This window comes from Xiphias gladius, chromosome 15 (assembly GCF_016859285.1).
Source record: "Xiphias gladius isolate SHS-SW01 ecotype Sanya breed wild chromosome 15, ASM1685928v1, whole genome shotgun sequence".
Lineage (NCBI taxonomy): Eukaryota > Metazoa > Chordata > Actinopteri > Istiophoriformes > Xiphiidae > Xiphias > Xiphias gladius.
Window position 1 is genome coordinate 5,696,854 of NC_053414.1, and position 21,900 is coordinate 5,718,753.

General features: G+C 42.0%; 1 protein-coding gene across 1 annotated transcript; it reads right to left on the minus strand.

Annotated features, from left to right (window-relative positions):
• Positions 1-692: 692 nt before the first annotated feature.
• nacc1b (nucleus accumbens associated 1, BEN and BTB (POZ) domain containing b) lies at positions 693-21,668 on the minus strand. The gene is made up of 8 exons (XM_040146644.1): positions 21,569-21,668; positions 12,915-13,065; positions 11,529-11,771; positions 9,768-9,989; positions 7,491-7,944; positions 3,455-3,752; positions 1,692-1,789; positions 693-1,450 (listed from the first exon to the last, which is right to left on the minus strand). Exons 1-8 carry the CDS (start codon positions 21,664-21,666, stop codon positions 1,122-1,124), a joined length of 1,893 nt encoding a protein of 630 aa, XP_040002578.1. The 5' UTR covers positions 21,667-21,668; the 3' UTR covers positions 693-1,121.
• Between the last annotated feature and the right edge of the window lie 232 nt (positions 21,669-21,900).

The window sequence follows — 21,900 nt, forward strand, 5'->3', positions numbered from 1 at the left end:
CCTCAGGAGCCTTGGCAAAAATCCCACACAAAAGAAAAAAATTAAACACAGAAAAAGTAAACAAACTGAAATGGTTATTTTTTTTTTTGTTTAAGGGTCAAAATGTAGGGGAGGGGGGAGGTTTTAGTCAAGCAAATCTTAGTTTTTTTAGTCTGCCACCATATTGGCTGACAAATCCAAACACTCACTAACAAATCAAAAATGCTGTCCGCCTTCCCAACCAAGTCAGTGAGAATTCAGCAGCATTTCTCTAGCGGCTGGCGAGTCAGTTTCCCAGCATGCCTGGCAGGAGTTAAAAAGCAGGGTTGGTGGGGTTGGGCCTAGGTCGGGTAGATCATAAACCAATGCCAATATACATATTAATATTCATTTCAACCCCTGACCTCATCAACCCCACACTTTCAGAGAAGCTTTCATCTGGCCATCCAGATGAGATAAAAGAAAACAAAAAAACAAACCAACCAATGAAAGAAAAGAAAAGAAAAGAAAAAAAAAAAAGGGCTCTGTACAATCTCACTCAGCCTCCACTGACTTACGACGCTGCGGTTTGGATGCTTCGCCGAACATACATTCAATATCAAAACAACAGTGTTACTGGAGTTTGGGAAAGGAAATATCACTTTCTCAAAACAGGATTACCCCTCCCCCCCTCCCCCTTCCCCAGGGAATGTCTGTGATTGAGTATGGTAAGAAAGGGGCCTTAGTGACAGTACACACTTTTAAAACATAAAAAATAAAGGCTGAAACTATCAGGTCTTGAAAGGTCGCAGAGGGATTGGGGGGGGGCGTAGACTGACTGTCAACCGCTTCCCTCTGCTACCTTTCTCTGCTGTCTTTCTATCTCTCTCCACCAGAAAAGGAAGGAGGAAAACAACCCAAATTGAGGCATTCTGGGCCGTGGAGAGAGCGCAAAATGTGGACAAACGAACGAAGGACAGCAGAACAAACTGACCGAAAGAGTTGTAAAAGAAGATACAGATCCCCCAACACATGGCGGCTAGGGGAGGAGTGGCGACTGTCATCACAACCACAGCGGCCACTGTTCTTTACTCATCGCCCCAGAGAAATGCGATCCCTCCCTCCATCAATCTGTCCATTCATCTATCTGTCCATTCACTCACTCAAAACAAAGTGCTGCTGTCTCCTCCCGCCCCCTGGAGGTTGTCTGCCTGCATGGCTCCACCTCCCGCTTCCATACTGTTAGCGGCTGCCGCCGCCGCCGCCACGGCCTCCAGGGAAGGGTCAAAGCCTTGGTCTGCCCCCAGCGCATCAGCCTCCATCTTCACGCTGTCGGCCAGGAAGGCAGAGTAGGCGTCACTGTCGGCCATCAGCAGTTTGAGCTTGGGGATCCAGCTCTTGCGGACGACGCGACGGGCGTTGGTGCACATGTCAGCTGCAATGGCGTTCATCTCGCTCTCCTTGAAGCTCGGCGCGAAGTTCTGGCAGTAAACTGCGGGAAGGAAAAGAGGGGAAAAAGGGAGAGAGAGGAAGGTTTAAAACAAAAAAACAAAAACAAAAACAGCAAAAGAAGAAGACAGGATGATGAGGAGTCTTAAAATGTACAGACACTGAGCTGTAACTCACAGTATAGTATCAGAGACTGTGTGTGTGTGTGTGTGTGTGTGTGTGTGTGTGTGTGTGTGTGTGTGTGTGTGTGTGTGTGTGTGCGCGCGCGTGTCTGTATGACTCACATTTGACAGCATGCAGAACTCTGTTGTCCAGGGGTTTACGACTTGGGTCGTTGGTTGAAGAACGGATGCCAGTTCCACAGCTGTTAGCCAGAGTGCTCCTAGGAAAGGGAAAAAAAAGAAAACCCACAAACATCACATCAACAGCAGATAAAAAGGTAAGAAGACTAAATGTATTTTATATACAGATTTATTTATTTTTTTGGCAACTAAGGCAACTAAAAGACATTCTGTGGAGCACACTGGGATACACAGTTTGAACTGTGAATGACGCTGGAAGTTAGTCGCCTTCAATTTCCAAATTTTCAACCTACAGTAAAAATAACTCTTTGAAATTATTTTTGTCAATTGACTAATCATTGAAGTCATTTTTCAAGCAAAGCCAGTGAAAAAAAAGCCAAATATTCTCTGATTCCAGCTTCTCAAATGTGAGTATTTGCTGCTTTTCTTGTTCTTGCATTATTGTAAACTGAATATCTTTGGGTTTCGGACCGTTCAGTCAAACAACACAAGCCATTTGAAGACATCACCTCCAGCTCTGCAAAGTTTTGAGTTTTTGATGTTTTTGCAGACCCAAATTATTTATCGAAAAAAAATAATACGCTTAATTGATGATTAAAACATTAGTCGCAACCCTGCACCCAATAACACGCTAACAGCATACGCACTCCTAAGCTTTCATTTGAAGCACAAATTTCACATTTTTAGACAGGCTAAACCCCCCCCATGTACTTTATAGTTTTGTTCATCGAGTCAACCCTCACACGTTTCACATTGTTTCACACTGTTTCTGTCGGCTGCCAACAAGACAGTGATCCTCACTAACAGCTCGGTGGTTTCTAACAGAAGAGTTTGCATCCTGTGTCATGTCCTGTGACATTCAATAAACACAGCTCACAGGTCTGACTGAAGGAAAAAGAAGCTTGCACAGTTTTACAGCACAATTCTGTCGTCTTCGGTGCATTCCAGATGCTCCTTGTGAGAAACTTAGCGTCTTTGGTAATTCAGTTTTCCCTCAGTCAGCTTCTGCTTCAGTTGGCATTTTTCTGTATTTTCAAACTTTGACACTTATTACTTATGCCTTCTGCTATCAAAGCGTATAATAATTATATCGCAACCTGACGGAAAGGCACATAAAATTCACTGTTTGGCTCGTCTGTCGAGAACTTGTGAGCAAAGTAATAATTTACATGTCATTTCACCAGATGAAACATAGACGATTAGAAGCCTAACCCTGTTAGTATGCCAGTATTAAAGGTTTGCGTTTGGAAAAAAAAAAGTTACTATTTTTAACTTAGTTTATCTATTATCAATTTTTTTTAACCATATCACCAAACTGAAGCTCAACATGTCTATTGTCTTATCATGTTTGAAAATAATGAAATAAATACACTTTAGAAACAAAATCCACTGGTATTAATATTATACTGAACAACTAGGCAGCCCGGTCGGATGACAGGACAAGTACAGTCAGAACGCACATCGACAGTGTTTAGGATTATAAATCTTTAATTGTAAACGTCTCCATCCAGACATTCAACGCGTCAAGCCTGAGGCGTATAATTGAGGCTTGAGTTATTAGTTATCGGTTGCAATGGATCTGGCAGCATGGGGCTTAATTAAGCAATATACTGTATGTGCATGTTGTTGAGGCTCTGATTGTAATCCAGCTCATACCCTGCAGTCCATCATTTGATAACCACTTGTTATTGTACTACGTTTCACGAGCCAAACGCTTGGTAGGTGAAACATGTCGGGACACTGACCTGTCAAAGAATGCAGCCAGCAGGCGTCTGAGCAGAACTTTGTGGCGGGTGCCGGCGCTGACGTGGCAGTTCATGAGCTGGGCACGGGAGATGAACACGGAGGTGCCGCTCACCAGCTCCAGCTTCTCGGCCGGGTCGCCCTCCTCGTACAGCTTCGGGTGGCAGCGGTTCCCGATCTGGCTAATGAGCTCGGCTGGCAGGGACGCCAGGTCCTGCCGGGAGCGTCCCCCCCTGCCTCCCCGTCCACCGCCCGAGTCTGGGGCCAAGTCCGGCAGAGCCTCCACCCTCTCCCCAACCACTTAGGAGGGAGGACGGTAGATTGTCATCAGTTTTTTACTTACTTTGTGGGCTGGGTTTCAATTGAAATTTTACTATCGGTACACAAGTGCCAGAGTTTCAGAGTAGATACAAAATCTTACTCTGAGTACTGTAAACCTGATTTCTACAAAAACCCCTTTTTGTTCCGTTAGGAAGAGATGCCAAACAAACTTCTCAAATGTTAAAAGCAGTCTTGCAAGAACTTAGCCTGAATATAATAATGTGATTCACATCAGCAACTGTGTGATCAAAGGATAAGTCAAAGAAACCCCAAGGACTCAGCCCTGGTTATACTTAAACAAAGGCTTTCACGCTGATAACTAGGTATCATAGTATCTGGAAATGGAGAATTAGTTAACAGTTAATTACACCACGTTCGGGGGGAAATATGTGCTTCTGATTGGCCTAAGTGTGCACATTAGGACAATTTACATGCGCTCATATTGGAGTTCAGCTCATATTAAATTACTGCTATGAACCCGTATGTCGATGGCAAAATTAACGGCTAACGGGTCATTCTGTGTCAAATCAGATAAGGCTGTTGCAGCACCGTCTCAGATTCTGTTCAGACTTTGTCTGTATCCTGAATGGGTCCCAAAACCAAGGCCTGTGAAATGTTTCTGTTGAAATCCTATGTTTTCGTATTTTGTTCAGCCCTATATATTATTTCCTTTTTATAGCTGGGAAGCCATGTGTTGGCATCGCTATCTTGACAAGCATTGTTCTTAGCCTCACAAAAACTGGGAGGATGGAAGACAAACATGTTATTTGTATGCCACATCCATTAAAAGGCTGTGCTACATGCCATTTTATTCGTATAAGGCCCTAGATTTAGGGAAAAAAAGTGCAAAATTCCTAAATGAGGGGGATAATGAAGGTAGTACAAACCCACATTTTTTTCCCCTCACTATTTTTTCTGCAAATACAATGTTTTATTAATTTTGTGCCAATATTTGAGGTCTCTGCCACTAATGGACATGAAGATATTCAGAACAGAACGAGGCAGGGTAGCATATTTTGGTCATTTTCATAGGACCAAAAATAATATGCAGGGTAGCAAGTAGGAACATGTAAATGTACATGGGAAATTGCTTGATGTGTGGTTATTAAGTGTACAAATTGCCATTGTCCTTCTGTTTTTCCTTCATACGAAAACAGACAGAGATTTGAGAGGTATTTTACCTCTGCTAGGGAAACATCCATTTCAGGATCCCATTTTTTTTTTTGCCTCAGCATCTCCATGATTGCTGAATCCCAGTCCCATAGGAATTGTAAGAAATAAAAGGATAAACGTGTTTTCAGAATGTTCATTAGAGTAGAGGGCATTTGAGATTCATTAACATGTGTCTTGGGTAATCTGATCTCAAGTGGACAGCTCTAAGTAGAGGTGCGAATGCACCCAAGACGCACCGAGATCCGATTACTCAGACCACATTTGGAGGGGGTCTGGGCCGCATATGGCCAACATTCTTTTAAGAGTGTGAACGCAAATGTGTCCTGGGCCACACTGAAGGACCGCCTGCTCCACTGACATAGCCGTGCTGTCTCCAGTAAGGTCCTTGACACTGAGAATGAGTGAAATGTTTTGATAAAACCTCTGGCATAAGGAGGAATAAGTGGTATTCTAAATGGCCCACTCAAGCTCCAGTGGGAGTACCTAAATGCATTTCCACATTAAAGGGTGGATGTTTTTATACATGTAGTTTTACAGTGTACATGTTAGAAAGCTATAAATGGAAATTGTACTGACACGCATGTTGAAACATTTCCACACTGTGAAATCAGTGTGTGTGTGTGTGTGTGTATATATAGATAGATATACATATATAGATGTATCTCTATATATAGATATAGATATATCAGTATATGCCCTTACATGTTATCAAGAAAACACCAAGCAAGTACCCAATTCAGCCCCGTTGTTCAAGTTATATGGTTATGAAACTGGTTATACTACTTTTCATCACATGTAATTTCTAGTACAAAATTTGCTCCATTGCACATCATTTTCTATAAAGTTATTTAAATTTTTTATTGAGTATCTTATTCTAATATAAATATGGAATATAAAAATTCAACCAGTCGACTGAATATATTATCTATTAGAGTTAATGACTTTTTATACTAGGCCCTGATAGCGAAGACCATAGCTTGCATTAATGACCTACGGTAAAATGAGCCCACAGACAACATGTCATTCTACTGAAAACACGCATTTCTTTACACCAATCAATGTTTCAGAGGCCGGGACATAAGGGAAGACCCTGCTTCTTCATTATGGACGTTTTTTTCCTAGAGGTAAAATAAGGCTGATAACTGTTTATTTATCTATGAAGGGAACATTGAAGGACTCAAGGCATTTTATCCACTAAATGACCATACGTTAACCTGTTTCCACATAGATTTTCATTTTCCCTCTAGCTAGCCCAAATACCATTTTGGTCTTAATGAAAATGACGAAAAATACAACCCCGCCTTGTTTTTTTTTCCTGAATATCTTTACGTCAATTTGTGATAGAGACCTCAAATATTGGCTGAAAATTAACAAAAGATTGTATTTGAAGAAAAACTAATGATAGATATCATATGAGTGCAAAAAATGGGTTTATAATACTCTCAATATCACATTGGTTAAGGAACACTTTTTCCCCCCCAATTCTAGGGCCTTATAGAAAATCAATAGGCACGTAGTACAAACTATTAATGGGCTAGTCATACTGAGAACCCGTTCGTCTCCCTTCCTACAAAGTTTGGTGACGCTAGGAATTATACTTCCTAGATAAGGTGTTTTTGAAAGCGTAAAAATTAAAAGTTATCAAATTTTGCTTTGTAAATGTTCAATTCTGAGTCCAAAACATTCAGTTAAAAAAAAAAAAAAAAAAAAAAAAGACAAAAATAACCCTTGGTACTAATTTTTGTCATGTAACCACGGTATAAGTGAGATAATTCATTCCAAAATATGTGTTGAAAGGACTTTAACACAGAGGCAATTACACTCCACTTTGCACTGCCTGCTTCATTGCCTTTATTCATGCATTAAATTCCTCTGGTGCATATCCCCAGGTTTTTTATTCACACGTCTTTCAGCCGAAATTTGAGGATGGAGGTCAGGCTGGATATCAAACTCTGATTATTCAGTTCTAGGTCAGTGGAGATACATGGAATCCCGATACATGGATCACGAGGAAGGACCTGAGCGACTTCACCTATGTTTTCAAATCAAACCCGGACCTTAAGGCTTAAACAGGCCCTTCCGCCATTGGTCCACGACGAGACCAAACAACAGGTAAAACATATTGTGGTACAAAACTACAATGTTAATTGTAAGAAATTTTTATATTTTAACTGCTGATGACACTGTTGAGCTTACTGCATATTTCTCCTGTATTCTGAATAAACTCCAGTTTATCATCAGTGTTTTGAATATTTCATTCCAAGCAACCATACGATCGTCCTGACACTCTTGATTAAATAAACTGAAAACAGTTCGTAAGCCTGAGACGGGATCCACAACTTCCAGTGGTTTCAGTGTTTTGAGCGATTCACTGCCCTCCACCGCTGAGAAGTTCGGATAAACAGGACTCTGCAGGACTCCTATGAACCCGCGACAGCAAGACTTACAGAGCTCAGAAGACGAGAGCTTTCAGATGTACATGAAAACGCAGCAACCTTGAAATGAGCTCACACACTTATGTATTCATCTGCTGTCAGAGCTTACCTGCTGCCCCGGCGTTCAGCATGCTGTACATGGTGTACATGTTGCAGATCTGTCTGTACTGCTCTTCGGCGCTCTCATCCGCTATGTCGTCCTCTTCCTCGTCGTCGTGGTAACTGATTGGTGAGTCACTGGTGTACATGCTCAGTGTGCCGGGGCTCGTGCCCTCAGGGGTCCCACCATTGTTGTTGTTATTGTTGTTATGGTTACTGTTGAGTCCGGCTCCTCCCACTGAAGTGGCCGCCATCGCAGCACTGGCTGCGGGTCCACGCCCAGAGGCATCCTGGGTAGTGTTGTTGGAGGAGGAGGAGGAAGAGGAGGAGGAAGAGTAGCGTGCGGCCTTCCTCATCCCACCTCCTCCGCCCCCTCCAGACCCCCCTCCCCCGTCACGGTTGCCCCCTTCCCACAGCCGTTTGGCCACGGGGGTGCAGACCACCGAGTAGGGAGAGCCTTCCTGCTGAGGAGGAGGAGAGAGAAATACCAGTTATTTACAACCGCCTGACAGGAACGCTCAGGACAACTCTTAAAAAACTGACAACTCACAACTGACAGTCAACAAACACAATCTCACTAAAGCATAATAACAGCAAATGTATGTATGTCATTTGCACAGCAACTTTCTGTGGCCAAAACATGACCAACACTATCTGATTTGGCTTCAAGGCTTTTGGTACAAACTTTATATTTAAGCTTCTCAAACTGTGTCAGAAATCACTTCTCACTAATAGGCCGGGGTATTGATCCCTGCAGTTTATTACAGTGGAGGTGCACTGCCTCACCTGACATAAAGAGCGCCTCCACTCTTCATTTTAAAAAATAGTTTGACTTTAATTAAATACTGTATATTAATCTTCAAGAAAAACAAACGGGCACTAATTCACACAGCAAAGGACGTCTATTTGTAGACTCTGCTAAATGTTTAGACAGTCATTGACTAACTTGACTGAGCATGAGATGAGCTTTGCCAGGAACTGCCTTTACCAAGAAGTACTCAGATTCAGTACCCAGCTCACACGCTAAATGCCAGGTGCTGATTAAATAAGTCTCTCTCTGTTTTTATCGTCAGTTTTCAACAGAATTTAAGATTTTACCTCCTAAAAAGCAACAAATCCGCTGAAATTTTCCCAACAGCGGGAAATGTTAACACCGTTGCTTCCTGAGCCAATCGCCAACGAATCTGGACATAAGAAGCCATTTACTCGTCTCAATCAAAAATATGTGATGGTCACACTTGTCTCCCATTGCAGCCTCCCTGCTCTCCCAGTGCACGGAATACACCAGTATGCAGATTAGCACCTGACATCACACAGAATCTATTTTTGAGCAGCCAACAGATGCTTTCCTCTGAATTAAATGACAAGAAACTGGTTTCGCCAGTTTCTAATTTACCTGACCTATTTTAACCTTGACACACAGATTTTATTTTTTTTTTTTAATAAAAATTGACAATCTTCTGTTCATTGTCTAAGTTTCAACCTAAAACAAAATTTTAAACCCTAATAATGCATATGAATCGGCACTGAAAGCACAACAGTTTTAATGAAAAAACCTGTATGTACTGTATATAATCTGGTTAAAAGAGTTCTTGGAAGGTACATTTCTTTAGTTTACCAGATTGTGGCTCAACTTTCTTTTAACAAGAAAGTAAAAAAAAAATGAATAATTGAAATAGCCACTCTGGTGTCTGAATTAAGCCACCGTTTTACGACAGTAAATGAAGTTTTATTTCTACACTTTTATGCTATTTTATGACCCACTACTCCTTAATAGCTATGGCAATATGATACAGACACAAACCATACTCGTCTCTAAGGCTCTTCGCCACCTCCATTTACAGCTCGTATGAAGTGGTTGACTGTAAACAATTTAAATGACAAACTAACTTCCAACAGAATTTATGTCCTTGCCCGAAAACATTTTTGAGACTGCCTATGCTATATTTCAGATGTAACTTTTCAGGTTATGATTCGTCAAAAAAAAATATGGACGGATAGCGTTTTATAAAATTAGCTTTTCAGCTGCCGTTTCAACAAGTAAATGATCTGTTTGTAGCCGCAGGTACGGGGAGCAAGCTTTCCTTGAAAGACTATCACAGCCCTTTCTCAAACTCAAACAGACACCCATACACGATACCCTGCTTAAAACGACACTGAGAGCGAATACTGATTTATTCTTTTTTCGGATTACTTCACATAATTCACACATAGATAGATGCTGTTAATTACTGCACCAAAGCAACTGCTTGTTACTGCTTGTCTTAAGATATCAGTCGGAGCCTACCTGCTGCGGGTGTGGGGTGGGCTGAGGTGTGGTGGCTGTCTGTTCCGTCTTCACCTTGGACACCAGGGGGAGGGGCGTGAGACAAGAGGAGGGCCTTCCTGCGGCCGTGGCAACGACGCCGACTCCGCCCCCTCCCACTGTCTGAGTAACGGGGCTCTGGGGCTCAGAGGGCGGGGTCTCCTCGGTGTGGAGACCCTGGGAGTCACAGCTCGGAGAAGAGACCTGGGGGGGTTGGTGAAGAAGGATCAAGCTTTTGTCTCATACCATTACTTATGACGATGTAGACAATATATCATGCCATTTTTTCATGTTCATGCAGGTTTAAAATGTCATAATACCCCATCCTAAGTAGGGCTGGGTATTAAACCTCAGTACTTGTTTGGTATCGACTGAATGTGTTGAGTATGGAAAACTGTTAAGCACCAAAATTTAACGTATTCATAATCTGGTTTACTTAATCTATGACAACTCCTGAATTCAATCACAATTTTGCCAATTTTAGAGTATTTTATACAGGTACAATTACCTGTACACCTGCTTGTAACACTTGAGGCTTTTTAAGTTTAAATGATTTTGCAGAAATTATGTTTATATTAGTGAAAATCTGAAAAAAAAAAAAAAAAAAAAAAAAAAATCACCAACAACACTAATAATAACTGTTTGAAGTCATCTATAACGCAAAATTGCTAACGTTTATTTGGTTCGGGCTTCTGACACATCAGAATTTGCTGGCTTTCTTCATCTTATATGACCAGTGCGCTGCCTGCTCAAAACGTGCTTGTTATCTCATTAATAGTTCAGTATTTTATTCAATCATGTAGTCAACATCATCATCTAATTTCCATGTCACTGCTGTGTTACGATAATAATACAAATTCAAAAGGACTCCATCCCATTTATATGAATTAAGCTTGATCAAGGCTCCGGGACTTGTGATGTGCATTTTCGACTATTTTTTGACTAAACGATTATTGAACAGAAAAAATAACAGCTAGTATAATCAAATATGGGGAAAAAAAAGTTGCAGTCCTGGTTCATATTTCTTAAATAAGGTACCAAAAAAGTTGTGGTTTTGGTATCAAAGTTTGGTTCATCGTATCGACACTAGTACTAAAAAAAACTGAAAATGAGACCTAACCCAACCCAGAAGCCCAAACCTAGAATGAGTATTTCTTCTTTTGTACAAATTTAACTAATTTTATAAGGATACGAGCTGGACGGATTTTTAGTATCAAATTCAAGTTGGTGTAGTAGAAAACTCCTACAAAAACACAACCATGTCTGATAACCATCATTTTAAAATGACCAAGCAACTTAATGTATGCCTTAGTAGGAAATACTGTATTTTTCCTCACATGCTTCACACAACACGTAGCGTTTATAATATTAACTCTGTGTCTGAAAGGGTACATTCAAGGAAATCTGTTATTCCTTATTAAAATGCAGATTTATGCAGCAAGGCACTCCAAATCTAATCAGATCTACAAACACAGACACCCCCATGACAACATAACGCCATGAATAATGTCACACACAACAGGTGCCACGGTGGCAGCAGAAAAAAAAATTAATTATACTCAAATTTGGCATATCTTCTCTCCATGATTACGATTCACAGGATTTTTAATATGTAGAAACTAGCGCTACACGGTGTTTCTAAAATTCCTATGTACCTATGACCCCTTCACCAATAGTTCTACATCTGGATTCATCTGAGAAAGTCATAAATCATTGTATATTAAATTTTCATTAGCAGGTTACCTTGAGGAAAAACTCTGTGCCTTTCTCCATGATCTGTTGGATCTGAAGGAAGCCGGCGGTGTACATGAGCAGGAACTGGTCTCCAACATTCATGCTGAGGCGTCCTGTGTAGCAGAAGGCCAGGATCTGCTGGAAGCTCTGCGGCTGCACGGCTGGGGGCAGCTCCACCACCGAACTCTTCCCCCCAGCGTTGAACAGATCCCGGAAGTAGGAGCTGCTGGCTGCCAGAACCGCACGGTGGGCCTGAGGGGTAAACAGCAGGTCATAAGGGTGTAAAGTCATAAGGGTGTAAAATATACCGATTTTGATGCAGCGTACATGTCAAGATACATATCTTGAAATGGGGCTGATCTGTGGAGAATTTTAATCCCAACTATTTTACTGGTTGCGTAGTTTGCACTTGCTTGTGTGTGCAGTCAAGTATAATGAGGGAGTAAACCCAAACAACACGTATGTAGGGAAAGATTGGCTTCATCTCAGCTACTTGAAAAAATGTTTACAGTAATCTCACTTTGGTGGAGTTTTTTTTTTCTTCTAAATTTCATTTTGACCATATCCAAATTGTATCTAACTATAAAGGAATTATTTCCAATTGTATTGCAGTAACTTCTGAAATACAGCCAACTTTTAACTCTTGACCTTACAAAGTGAAATTGTTTTGAACAGTGGCAAAACCAACGATTTATGCCCCTAGGGAGAGAGGTGGCTAGATTGAGATCAGAAAATCTATTAGAAATTACTTAAGACAAGACTCTGGCCATTTTTGACCTGGACCATATTTTTGTGTCTTACCAATTGATTTTGACCGAAATCTTGTCAATAGGTTCACTGTTAAACTAATAACACCTTACTGTAGCCCTCAGAACCAGTGCTACAGGACCAATGGACACTCTCACACAAGATAAAACCAAAGCATGTTGTCTCACCACAGATGTTGCATACTTTGTCAAGAAAAATAGTGACAAAAACATGAAAATTGAAATTATTTAAACCTTGTGCCTTTATCAAAAGGTTTTGATTCTAATTCTACTTTGACAACTTCTTGGTCAAAGAAATATTATTTAGTTTTTATGCCACTTCTGCTTCACAAGCTTTAAGATTTCAATGTAATGCTATAGTAGTTTAGATAATATGACGACAATAAGCTTATTACTGAGCAGGTAAGATGACCAAGGGGCCAATGTGCCAGAAAAAAAAATGAAGCAGTTCTTTAGGAAAATCACGTATCCGCCAATTACACCAGTGCAGCTGTTTTGTAACCAACAACAGAGGACTGTGGTCACACTGTGCAGCTCCCACGCGGACATGTATCTAAGTCTGAATACAAATGCTTATCCTTGAATAGAAAACAGTTTAAAAAACAAAAAAAACAAACTCTTTTCGGACCTTGAAGGCGTGTCCCTTGACGACCACGGAGACATCACAGTAAAGGCCCTGCAGCCGCTGTTCGTTCAGACACTCCAGGACGTTGTTGCCAAAGTTGGGGATCGCCATCTGCAGTGTCTGAGCCATAACGCTCTGCCCAGCACCACAGGATCTGCAGGAAATAGAAACTTAGAAGTTAGAATGGAAAGGTTATAAAGAGGGGAACGGAGGGGTCGTATGCCCGAAAAATGGAGAGAGAGAGGTAGGAGATACCTGAAAGAAAGGAAAGATACGTACGATGAGGGGACAACATTCAGACGACTGCAGGGAAGGTGAGGAAGAGGCTAAGAAATGGGTAAACAGAGACATCAGAGAGGTGATGCGGAAGCGAGAACAAGATGAGACAGCAGAGCAGGAGAGAAGGTTAATAACACAGTTAATGAAGGAGTGATGAGAAAGGGATAACAGAGTAAAGAAGGTCTGGAAGATAAACAAAAATGCAGAGAAGACAGAAATTAGGAAGGAGGAAAAGAGACTTAAAATAAAGGAGGAGGGTAAGTAAAGGGTATGATGATTAATGAATTAAGTATTTGGTAAACAACTTTAATTCAAAACTCTAAATTCCAGATGAACTTAGAATGAAAGAGAATTCTGGGCCACCAGTGGCAGTTATATAAGCCATCTTTCTCTTTTTTTTTTTTTTAAACCTTGTTTCATTACATCTAATTCACAGTTAATAAACTGTTTGGTGGTTTTTGGCCTACTTTGTTATTTTCTTGTCGCCCCTTCTCAGTCAAAACACAGTCGCTTACATAACTCATCTATTTCACTAGTCTTCATCAGAATCCAAAAAAGATGCCTTTGATAAAATGTGGAGGAAATGTCAAACTTGTGATAAAAAAATAGAAATCTCTCTCTACAAAAAAAATCTTTTTCTAAAGGCTGGAAGCATCACTTTTGCATTTACCCTTTATTTTTGTTTATAAATGGACAATATGTATTCACAGAAGGACGCTAATGCCATATGTGATGGAGCGGAAGTAAACAGATGAGAACACAAAGGTGAGTCACTACAGTACTGAACAAATACATTTTATACAAGATCATGATCTTCAAGTGATGGATAGTGTACAAGCTTAGCCGACACACAAAGTTCTGCATCATTTGGACAGTAGCGGGTAGTAGTGGATGATGCTATGCTCCTACGCTGGCTACAACCCAAAACAAACTACTAATAGGAAACAATATTATAGTGATTAGCCTTGTTCCTCCACTGGGAGGAAGACTCGCAGACGAGACCTTGTAACGTAAACAGCAGACTTCTGCAATCACCTCTAGTTCTCTTAACAAATGTTGGGGAGAATGCACGCTGATGCCACAGCGGAAGGCCAGAGGTCACAGAGAGGGCACATCAGCAGAAATTTCAGTGTTTTTACAACTTTGATCTAACACTCAACTCAACTTGAAAACTGCAACGTCAGACTACATTCTCATCGTCCGCTCGACAGAAAACCAAAAAAAAAAAAAAAAAAGGCAAACTTCACGATAGTAAGAAAACAATCATTTGATGTCTCTATGTATGGAGAACATCTAGAACTCTGTAGATTGTTGTTATTCAAAGTCTGGGTCATGACACAAACCCATGGCTCTTGGGAGATCTTTAATCTTAAGAGGCAAATTTGTAAAATACATATAAACCAAAAGCTGTCAAACAATTTCTCAGTAAAAACGACTGTATATACAGTAAGCTGATTCACTGCTGCACCCCTCGGGCTACAAAAGGCGACTTTCATTATCTGCTAATGTATCCTTTATTTCATGATTGATTAGGGCTGTGCGACATGCCGATATACATCATGTGAGGATATAAAAACTTCTGTCGTTTCATATTGTACGCTATTATTTATTTCATTGTGTCGTAAATCACACTGTTTACGGCTATATTTTTCGTCATTTGGACGACGCTTTGCCTTCTTCCACACGGCGCGGATGCAGGCAGGAAATTTGCATGAGGGCAACACCAAAAAACATGGAGGTACAGGTGAAGGACTACGACCAGCGAAGACATAACGAGGGGCTCGTACATAAAAGAGTGGCTACTTCTGTCGCATGGACGCAGTTTGGGTGTGAAAAGTCAGACACGGTCAAGAAAACTTTGCTAATTATGCTAAAGACCGATCCCCAACAGACTCAAACACCATTAATCTCTTTCACCACCTACACAAGAATCCTGTCAAACAGTATGGAGAGAGTCTATGGATGAGAACCACAAAAGTACATTCGAGTGCTCAAAACAAACCCCAGACTCAGACGCTGCAAGAGGCTTTTGCCCGCAGCACACCATCTTGCAAAGAATCACAAAGATGGAAGGCAATAACGGCTGCTATTGCAACTTTCATCTGCAAAGACATGGCCCCAATTTATACGGTCAAGAAACAGGGGTTCTCTGTAAGTTGTTGCCAATAGTTTTTACATATATACACATATACACATATACACATATACACACACACACACACACACACACACACACACGTATATACAGACGTATACACACACACACACACACATAAACGTATATGTATGTATACACACGTATATATATATATATATATATACACACACACACACACACACACACACACACACACACACACACACACACACACACACGCACACGCACGCACACACGCACGTATACACACACATATACACGCACACATACATATACATATATTTATATACACATACACATTTACTCATACATTTACGTATATACATATGGCGACAAATTGCATTTACACTGGAATACTATGCATACTTCCCTTCATTATAGATCTGGGTTTAAAGAAATAGGTCACCTGAAAAAAGGTTGAAAACATCCATCCATCACACTGACAATAGCAAGTCAGAGTACGACTGACTTTCAGCTGCAATCTCAAGTGTTTCACGCATCATTCCTGGAGAAATCTGATTTGGTTAGTGATCTGCTGTGCTTATGTAGTCAGCACAGTTGTGTATTAGAAGTCAAACAAAACATGAGTGCAATGACAAATGCTGAATAGGAAACATTGCAGTAATGCCCAGCTCTATATTTGGAGGTTCAGCTATTCAGCCTATGGTGAAGGAAGAATTGTACAGCAACTTATCACAAGTTTGACAAAAACAGTCGGGAATCTTGTTTTCAGGCTGTGCATTGCAGGGTGTTAATTTCCCTAATCCTCACAGATTGGCTGTTGTGACTCTCACTCTGAGGTTTTGGACAACCTCTCACTCTGGGCCAAACACCTTGAGTCAGCTGTTCTCCAGCCCACTCTTACTACAGGACCATCTGCAACAAACAACCAGATCCAACATGACTTAGTTTAAAAGGGGTGGCTACCTCCACAGCTGGAAAATGTAAACCCAATCCACTCACAGCACAATTCCCCTTACGTGTTATAAAAACAATTATTCAACAACAAAACCGACTGAAATCGACCTTGGAAAACAGCCCCAGAACATACAACACCTCAGCCACCTACATCTATGAGAAGGATCAGGATGCAACACTTTGGAGGGAAACAGGAGATTCCAAATTTAGAATATAAGTTCAAAAAACAATAAAAACACTAGCAGAGACCAACCTAATATATATCACCATGTTCTTTGATGTTCGGGGGCATATTGTGCTTTTTTCTTTTGTTTAACAGGCCAAATGTAAACAACTTGACCAAGGATTTTTTAGCTAATCCACAACACAGCTGGATAGTAATACATTAATTTTAAGTTAAGGACCAACTTTGGTTGTTTTTCTTTCCATCAAACTTTAAGGGTTTTTTTTTTTTTTTTTCAATTCATATTGATGTTCAGAGTGGGAAGAGGCAGAGATGCATATTTTTGTACATCAACAATGAGCAGAGCATTATGCACTGCAGCAATACCTTGAACCTTTGTCGCTCTATAGTAAGTGGTGACAGCTTTAATGTTATCCTAACAACTAGGCATGACACATCATGACAATGCCTTTTATCATAAAACCTCATTTCTACCTCACATTCAGTATACATCAAGGCCAGCACAAAACAAAAACAAAAAAAACAACACCCATTCTCTAGTGGTTGTTGAAAGTCCTTTTGGGAAACTTAAAGACAGGACAGGTAAAGGGAAAGCAAGGTTAACCAGAAAAGCCAACTGCAAATTACAAAACTGTTGTAGAGTGTCTGAAGGTGAGAGTACCTTCCTTTCTGATAAAGCTTACAGTCAGGGCTGGCTCAGGCTTGTCTTGAACCATCCCCTAGTTATGCAGCTATAGGCCTTGACTGCCGGGTGGCTTCCCATTATGCACCGAGCTCCTCTCTCCTCCTCTTCCTCTCCAACTGCACGCATTCATATGCCATCAATGCTCGCTACTAACTTGACTTCTTCTCCCCCACAGTTTTGTTCTTTCTCGTCTCTCTCCTCCCGTCGCTTTCTGCAGGTATTTCTGCCCCTGGTGCTAGAGAGTCTGGACCTGTGACTGCAAACCACCTACTGCCCCCACGATCCTGCTCAACACACACTGCGTCAAATATTATGATTATCATCTATTATTATTAATTATAATAATATCTATAGTTATTATTTTGTTTTATAAGTACTATTATTATAATAATTATTTTTATTATTAGTCTCATTATTGTTACACTTCTTTATGTTATACATCTACTGTGCTATGCCCCTTCTTTCCTTCCCTCCCTCCCTCCCTCCCTCCCTCTGTCTCTTTCTCTCTCAACCTCAACCTCTCTCTCGGGGCAGACGGTCGCCCACTATGAGCCGGGTTTCTACCTGTTAAAAGGGAGTTTTTCTTTGCCGCTGTAGCCAAGTGCTTGCTCGTGTGGGAATGTTGGGTCTCTGTAAATATAACTATAAAGGGTCCTGGTCTAGACCTGCTCTACGGGAAAAGTGCCCTGAGATAACCTCTGTTATGATTTGGCGCTGTATAAACAAAATTGAATTGAATTGAATATCCCAACTCCTTTAGTGGCGCTGCTCCTTGGCCGACAATAAATGATAGTGGTTGTACTGGGAAACTTCCAGGTGTGAATGTGGGGCAGGGGGTTACTGTATTGTAGCATGACTGCTCAGCAAACCTTTCCTAGTTGAAAAATAAAACTTGAAAACAGCAGGCTAAAGCGGTCCTGAGCTCCTGCCTTATGCCTACGTAAGGGCAGCACTGAGAATAGGGGGGCCATCAGCATTTCATCATGATTAACTTAATAAATTAAACATAATTATTTTTAATAAAGTTTATAGGTTATTCATTTTGATAGATACGGGCATAGTAAGTAAGGCACTGGGCTAAGAGAAAGAGCACAAAAGTACTGAAGTTGTCTATTTACAACTCCAGTGCTACGCATTTCATCAACAATGCTTTCATTTTATATTTATAAGTTCCTGGACAGTTAAGGTTAAAATAAAAAACACTGAATATTAGTGTTTCCTACAGCAGCTAGCAAATCAGTGGATATAAGATACACAAATCTTGCAGAAATGCTAATAGTGTGTATTATTTGGGTAAGCTTCCATTACAAAATTATTACGCTTAATTAATTAGACAGCCCTATTCTGGACAAAACAATTAAGATCACAGGCTGCTTATTGGACTGGGAGTGCTTTGTACAATTTGATCTGAACAACATTCCCATCATATCAAAACACTATTAGCGTCTGAACGTATAAATTACTGTTGAGTTTTCTCCTACTTATTCTGTAAAAATCAATAATGTTCTGACATAACAACGTCGGTATTTGTTTGGCAGTGTACCTTGACACATTATTGCGCCATGACAGTTTGTGTTGATGTAAAGAAATCAATATGCATTACAAATATGTAATTATAATTCAACTGACGTGGCTCCGAGTGATATTTTTTTCCGTGAATTTTGGGCCTTATCCAGGATTTGTTTACATAAATTACTCCTACTTTAGTCAGTGCATTGATCTCAGTGATATTGTGGATTACTATCTTATCAAAACTGGTAGCAGTACCTAAGTCTGCTGATAGAGCAGCAAGATTATGATAAAAAGTTGTTGGTTTTGACCGCTGGAGTGGCTGGGGTAAGTGGCGCTTCTCGGTGACCAATATTAGATTCCCGTGTTTGTTTCCAGGTGTAAATATGTGCAGCCATATGAATGATAACCATGCAGTTTGCTAAGCCAAAGCACTTATGTGAAGAAAATCCTTAACCTCAGTGATCAAATGCAAAAATAAATGCACTGATCACACCAAAAAGTAGGGAAAAATAAAGGGTCTACGGTTATGCTGACATTCACAATAGGACACCAGAATCTGTCATGAAATCTGAAAATTGCTCAAGCATATTTTGGTAGCCTAAAAGCTAACTTTTTCTTCCACTCCGATTTGATTTCAACACACTGCGGAGCGCTGAGATGTCACCCAAGGACATCCTATCAGCCTCCTATCCTCTTCACAGGTCAGAGAGGTCACAACAACTTCCAGGAAACATAAAGGGTAGTTAATTCACACCACTTGACCCCTGCCCTGCAGTCCCCGTGTGCCCCATTATGTGCTCTGACTCCATGCTAAACTGTGCGTGTCTCTCTCTGTGTGTGTGTGTGTGTGTCTCCTCCACATTTTTTTTTTTTTTTTTTAAAGTCATCTCCAGTGCCATAAACTCTGGATTACTCTATGCAAACTAACCACATGTTTCAGCTAACACCCAAATGCCAGGAAAAAAAAGTAACTCGATCACTGCAGTCGGCTTTGCTGGCACATAATCAATCCGGAAAATTATTTGATTCAGCACTAACACAAGCTAATGATTATCAACATCAATCACTACCTGATCATATTCAGTTTCCTGGTTTGGGGAGGTTAAAGGTGGCCTGTTAGCAAGTAGCAAGCTAAAGCTAGGGCTAACACTGGCATTAGTAAAACACTTTACTAGGCAAATAATTCGTAAACATGCCTTTAAATCGCAAGTAATAAATTCTAGCCTTGTGTGACTTTTAGTTTAAAAGGCGTTTGAGGCTGAAAATGCTGTATTTACCGACACTCGTGGGTAGACAGGCACCAAAATGTGGCTATAGTGTAGCCTCCCTTGAGCACGACCAGCGCTGAAACTTCAAAAACGAAATATTATTCATACACATCAATTATACATCAATTAATCTCACATGAAAGTCTAGCAGAGCCGATGTCTCGACGGTAGACGGTCGGGAGAGAAAGAGCCCGCCACCACGGGGGCAGCAGGGCTGTCAGGGCGGGCAGAGAGCTCTCTGTTTCCCCGCCGTGTGCCAGCCTCGATGCCCGGTAGGATTTGGGAGTCCTCGGCTGGCCCGGGCCGGTGTGTGTGTGTGCGTGCGTTCAGCGGCGGGCGGGCGGGACGGACGGAGGGGAGGGAGGGAGGAGGCGGCGGCGGCGGCAGCAGCGGAAAGGGACGATAAAAAAGAAAAAAGATCTTTTCCCCTATTTTGTTTGTCAGCCCCGGTATCAACTCCCCCCAGTACACACGCGTTTATCCTCCGAGGAACCGGGGGCACGAAATCTGCCACAAGAACAGTCGAGGGGATAAAATATTCAGCAGTTCAACGCTCTCCCCCGTCTCCCCTCGTTCCGTGCCAGCGCGCTGTGATGTCCGTTTAGACCGAGTTCCCTCCTCCGACTCCGGCCGAGTGGCAGCTACCGATACGGGACAGACACGCGTTGTTCCCCTCCAAAATGTCGCTTGTGATATATTACGGCGAATAAATTATTTATTTAATCTCCGCCGAACAGGGGACTCTGGAAGCCACACGGGCTTCGCTCACTTGACTGAACTCCGACGTGAAATCAATCAATGTTTTAACGGTTTTTTTTTTTGTTTTGTTTTTTTTACCGGAGCGGAGAGGGGTGGTCTATTGCGGACGGCGATCCTGGCACTCCATCTTTACCCGACATCAACAGGTCATCCCGGGACACAAATACGCTGCAACTGTGGGCGAGACAGACGGATGGATCCGGCATGGCGAGAGGAGAAAGGAGAGGAGGGGAAAGGAAAGTAGGGGGCTGGCTGTAAAAATCTTAACCCGTTTACCGACAGGACACGGTGATATTGGGCGAATCAACGGCTGCCTGGGCTTCTCAAAGGCAGCATGTCACTTGGAAAAAAAAAAAAACTGCACCCCCCTCCCAAAAAAAAAAAACACCAAGTAGTTTTTTTTTTTCGTTTTTTTTTTGGGAAAGTTCAGGAATGCGAGAGAAGAGAGAAAGAGGATCGGAGGACTCATCAAGTCACTCACCGAGGGAAAGGGGGGGGGGCAGCCCGCGGCGACGAGTGAGTGAAGCCGGTGAAGTGGTTAAAGTTTGGTCTGTCCCCATGAGCCCATCCCCCATAGTAGCTAGCAGAACTTTACCACCTCCCTCCCCTAAACAAAAAAAAACAAAAACAAACAAACAAACAATAGCTTAACCCCCCCCCCCCCCCCCCGGACCCCCTCCGCCTCAACACACCACCGCAGAACATACACCACCACTCCATCCAAATTCCCATCCGAATTCAAGAAGGCAACCCCAACCCCGCAACCCCCGCACAGTTCGGGGCTCGGACGGACGGACGACCGGCCGGCCGGCCGGCCGGCTGGCCAGCCGACCGAACCGCCTCGCCGGGCGAGCCCGAACCGCCGTCCCCGGTGACCCGCCGTGCTCAACTCACCCCCCTGAGCCGTGTTCCGTTGGAAAGTGTTTCAGCGGCGGAGAGCAGCGGAGAAGAAGCGGTCTAGTGTCTCCCTCCGCCTCGCTACAGGCAGCCATTCATTGTGACTGTACGCCGTGAACCAGCAGCCGGAGCACGCGCACAATTCAGGCATACACATGCATACTTTACAGACACACACACACACACACACACACACACACACACACACAGGCGAGGAGAGGAGCGCAGAGCTATCGAGGAGGGGGACGCAGAGGAGCAGAGCGGAGATTTTTTTTTTTTTTTTTTTTAACTCTCCCAGGGGTTGCAGACAGATCGCAGAGCAACCGATC

Excerpts from the sequence above, each read along its gene's own strand:
- nacc1b (XM_040146644.1), bottom strand. The coding sequence starts at position 21,666 with ATGGCTGCCTGTAGCGAGGCGGAGGGAGACACTAGACCGCTTCTTCTC. Across the intron at positions 13,066-21,568 it reads ACGGAACACGGCTCAGGGGG|ATCCTGTGGTGCTGGGCAGA; the intron begins GTGAGTTGAGCA and ends TATTTCCTGCAG. Across the intron at positions 9,990-11,528 it reads GCACAGAGTTTTTCCTCAAG|GTCTCTTCTCCGAGCTGTGA; the intron begins GTAACCTGCTAA and ends CAACCCCCCCAG.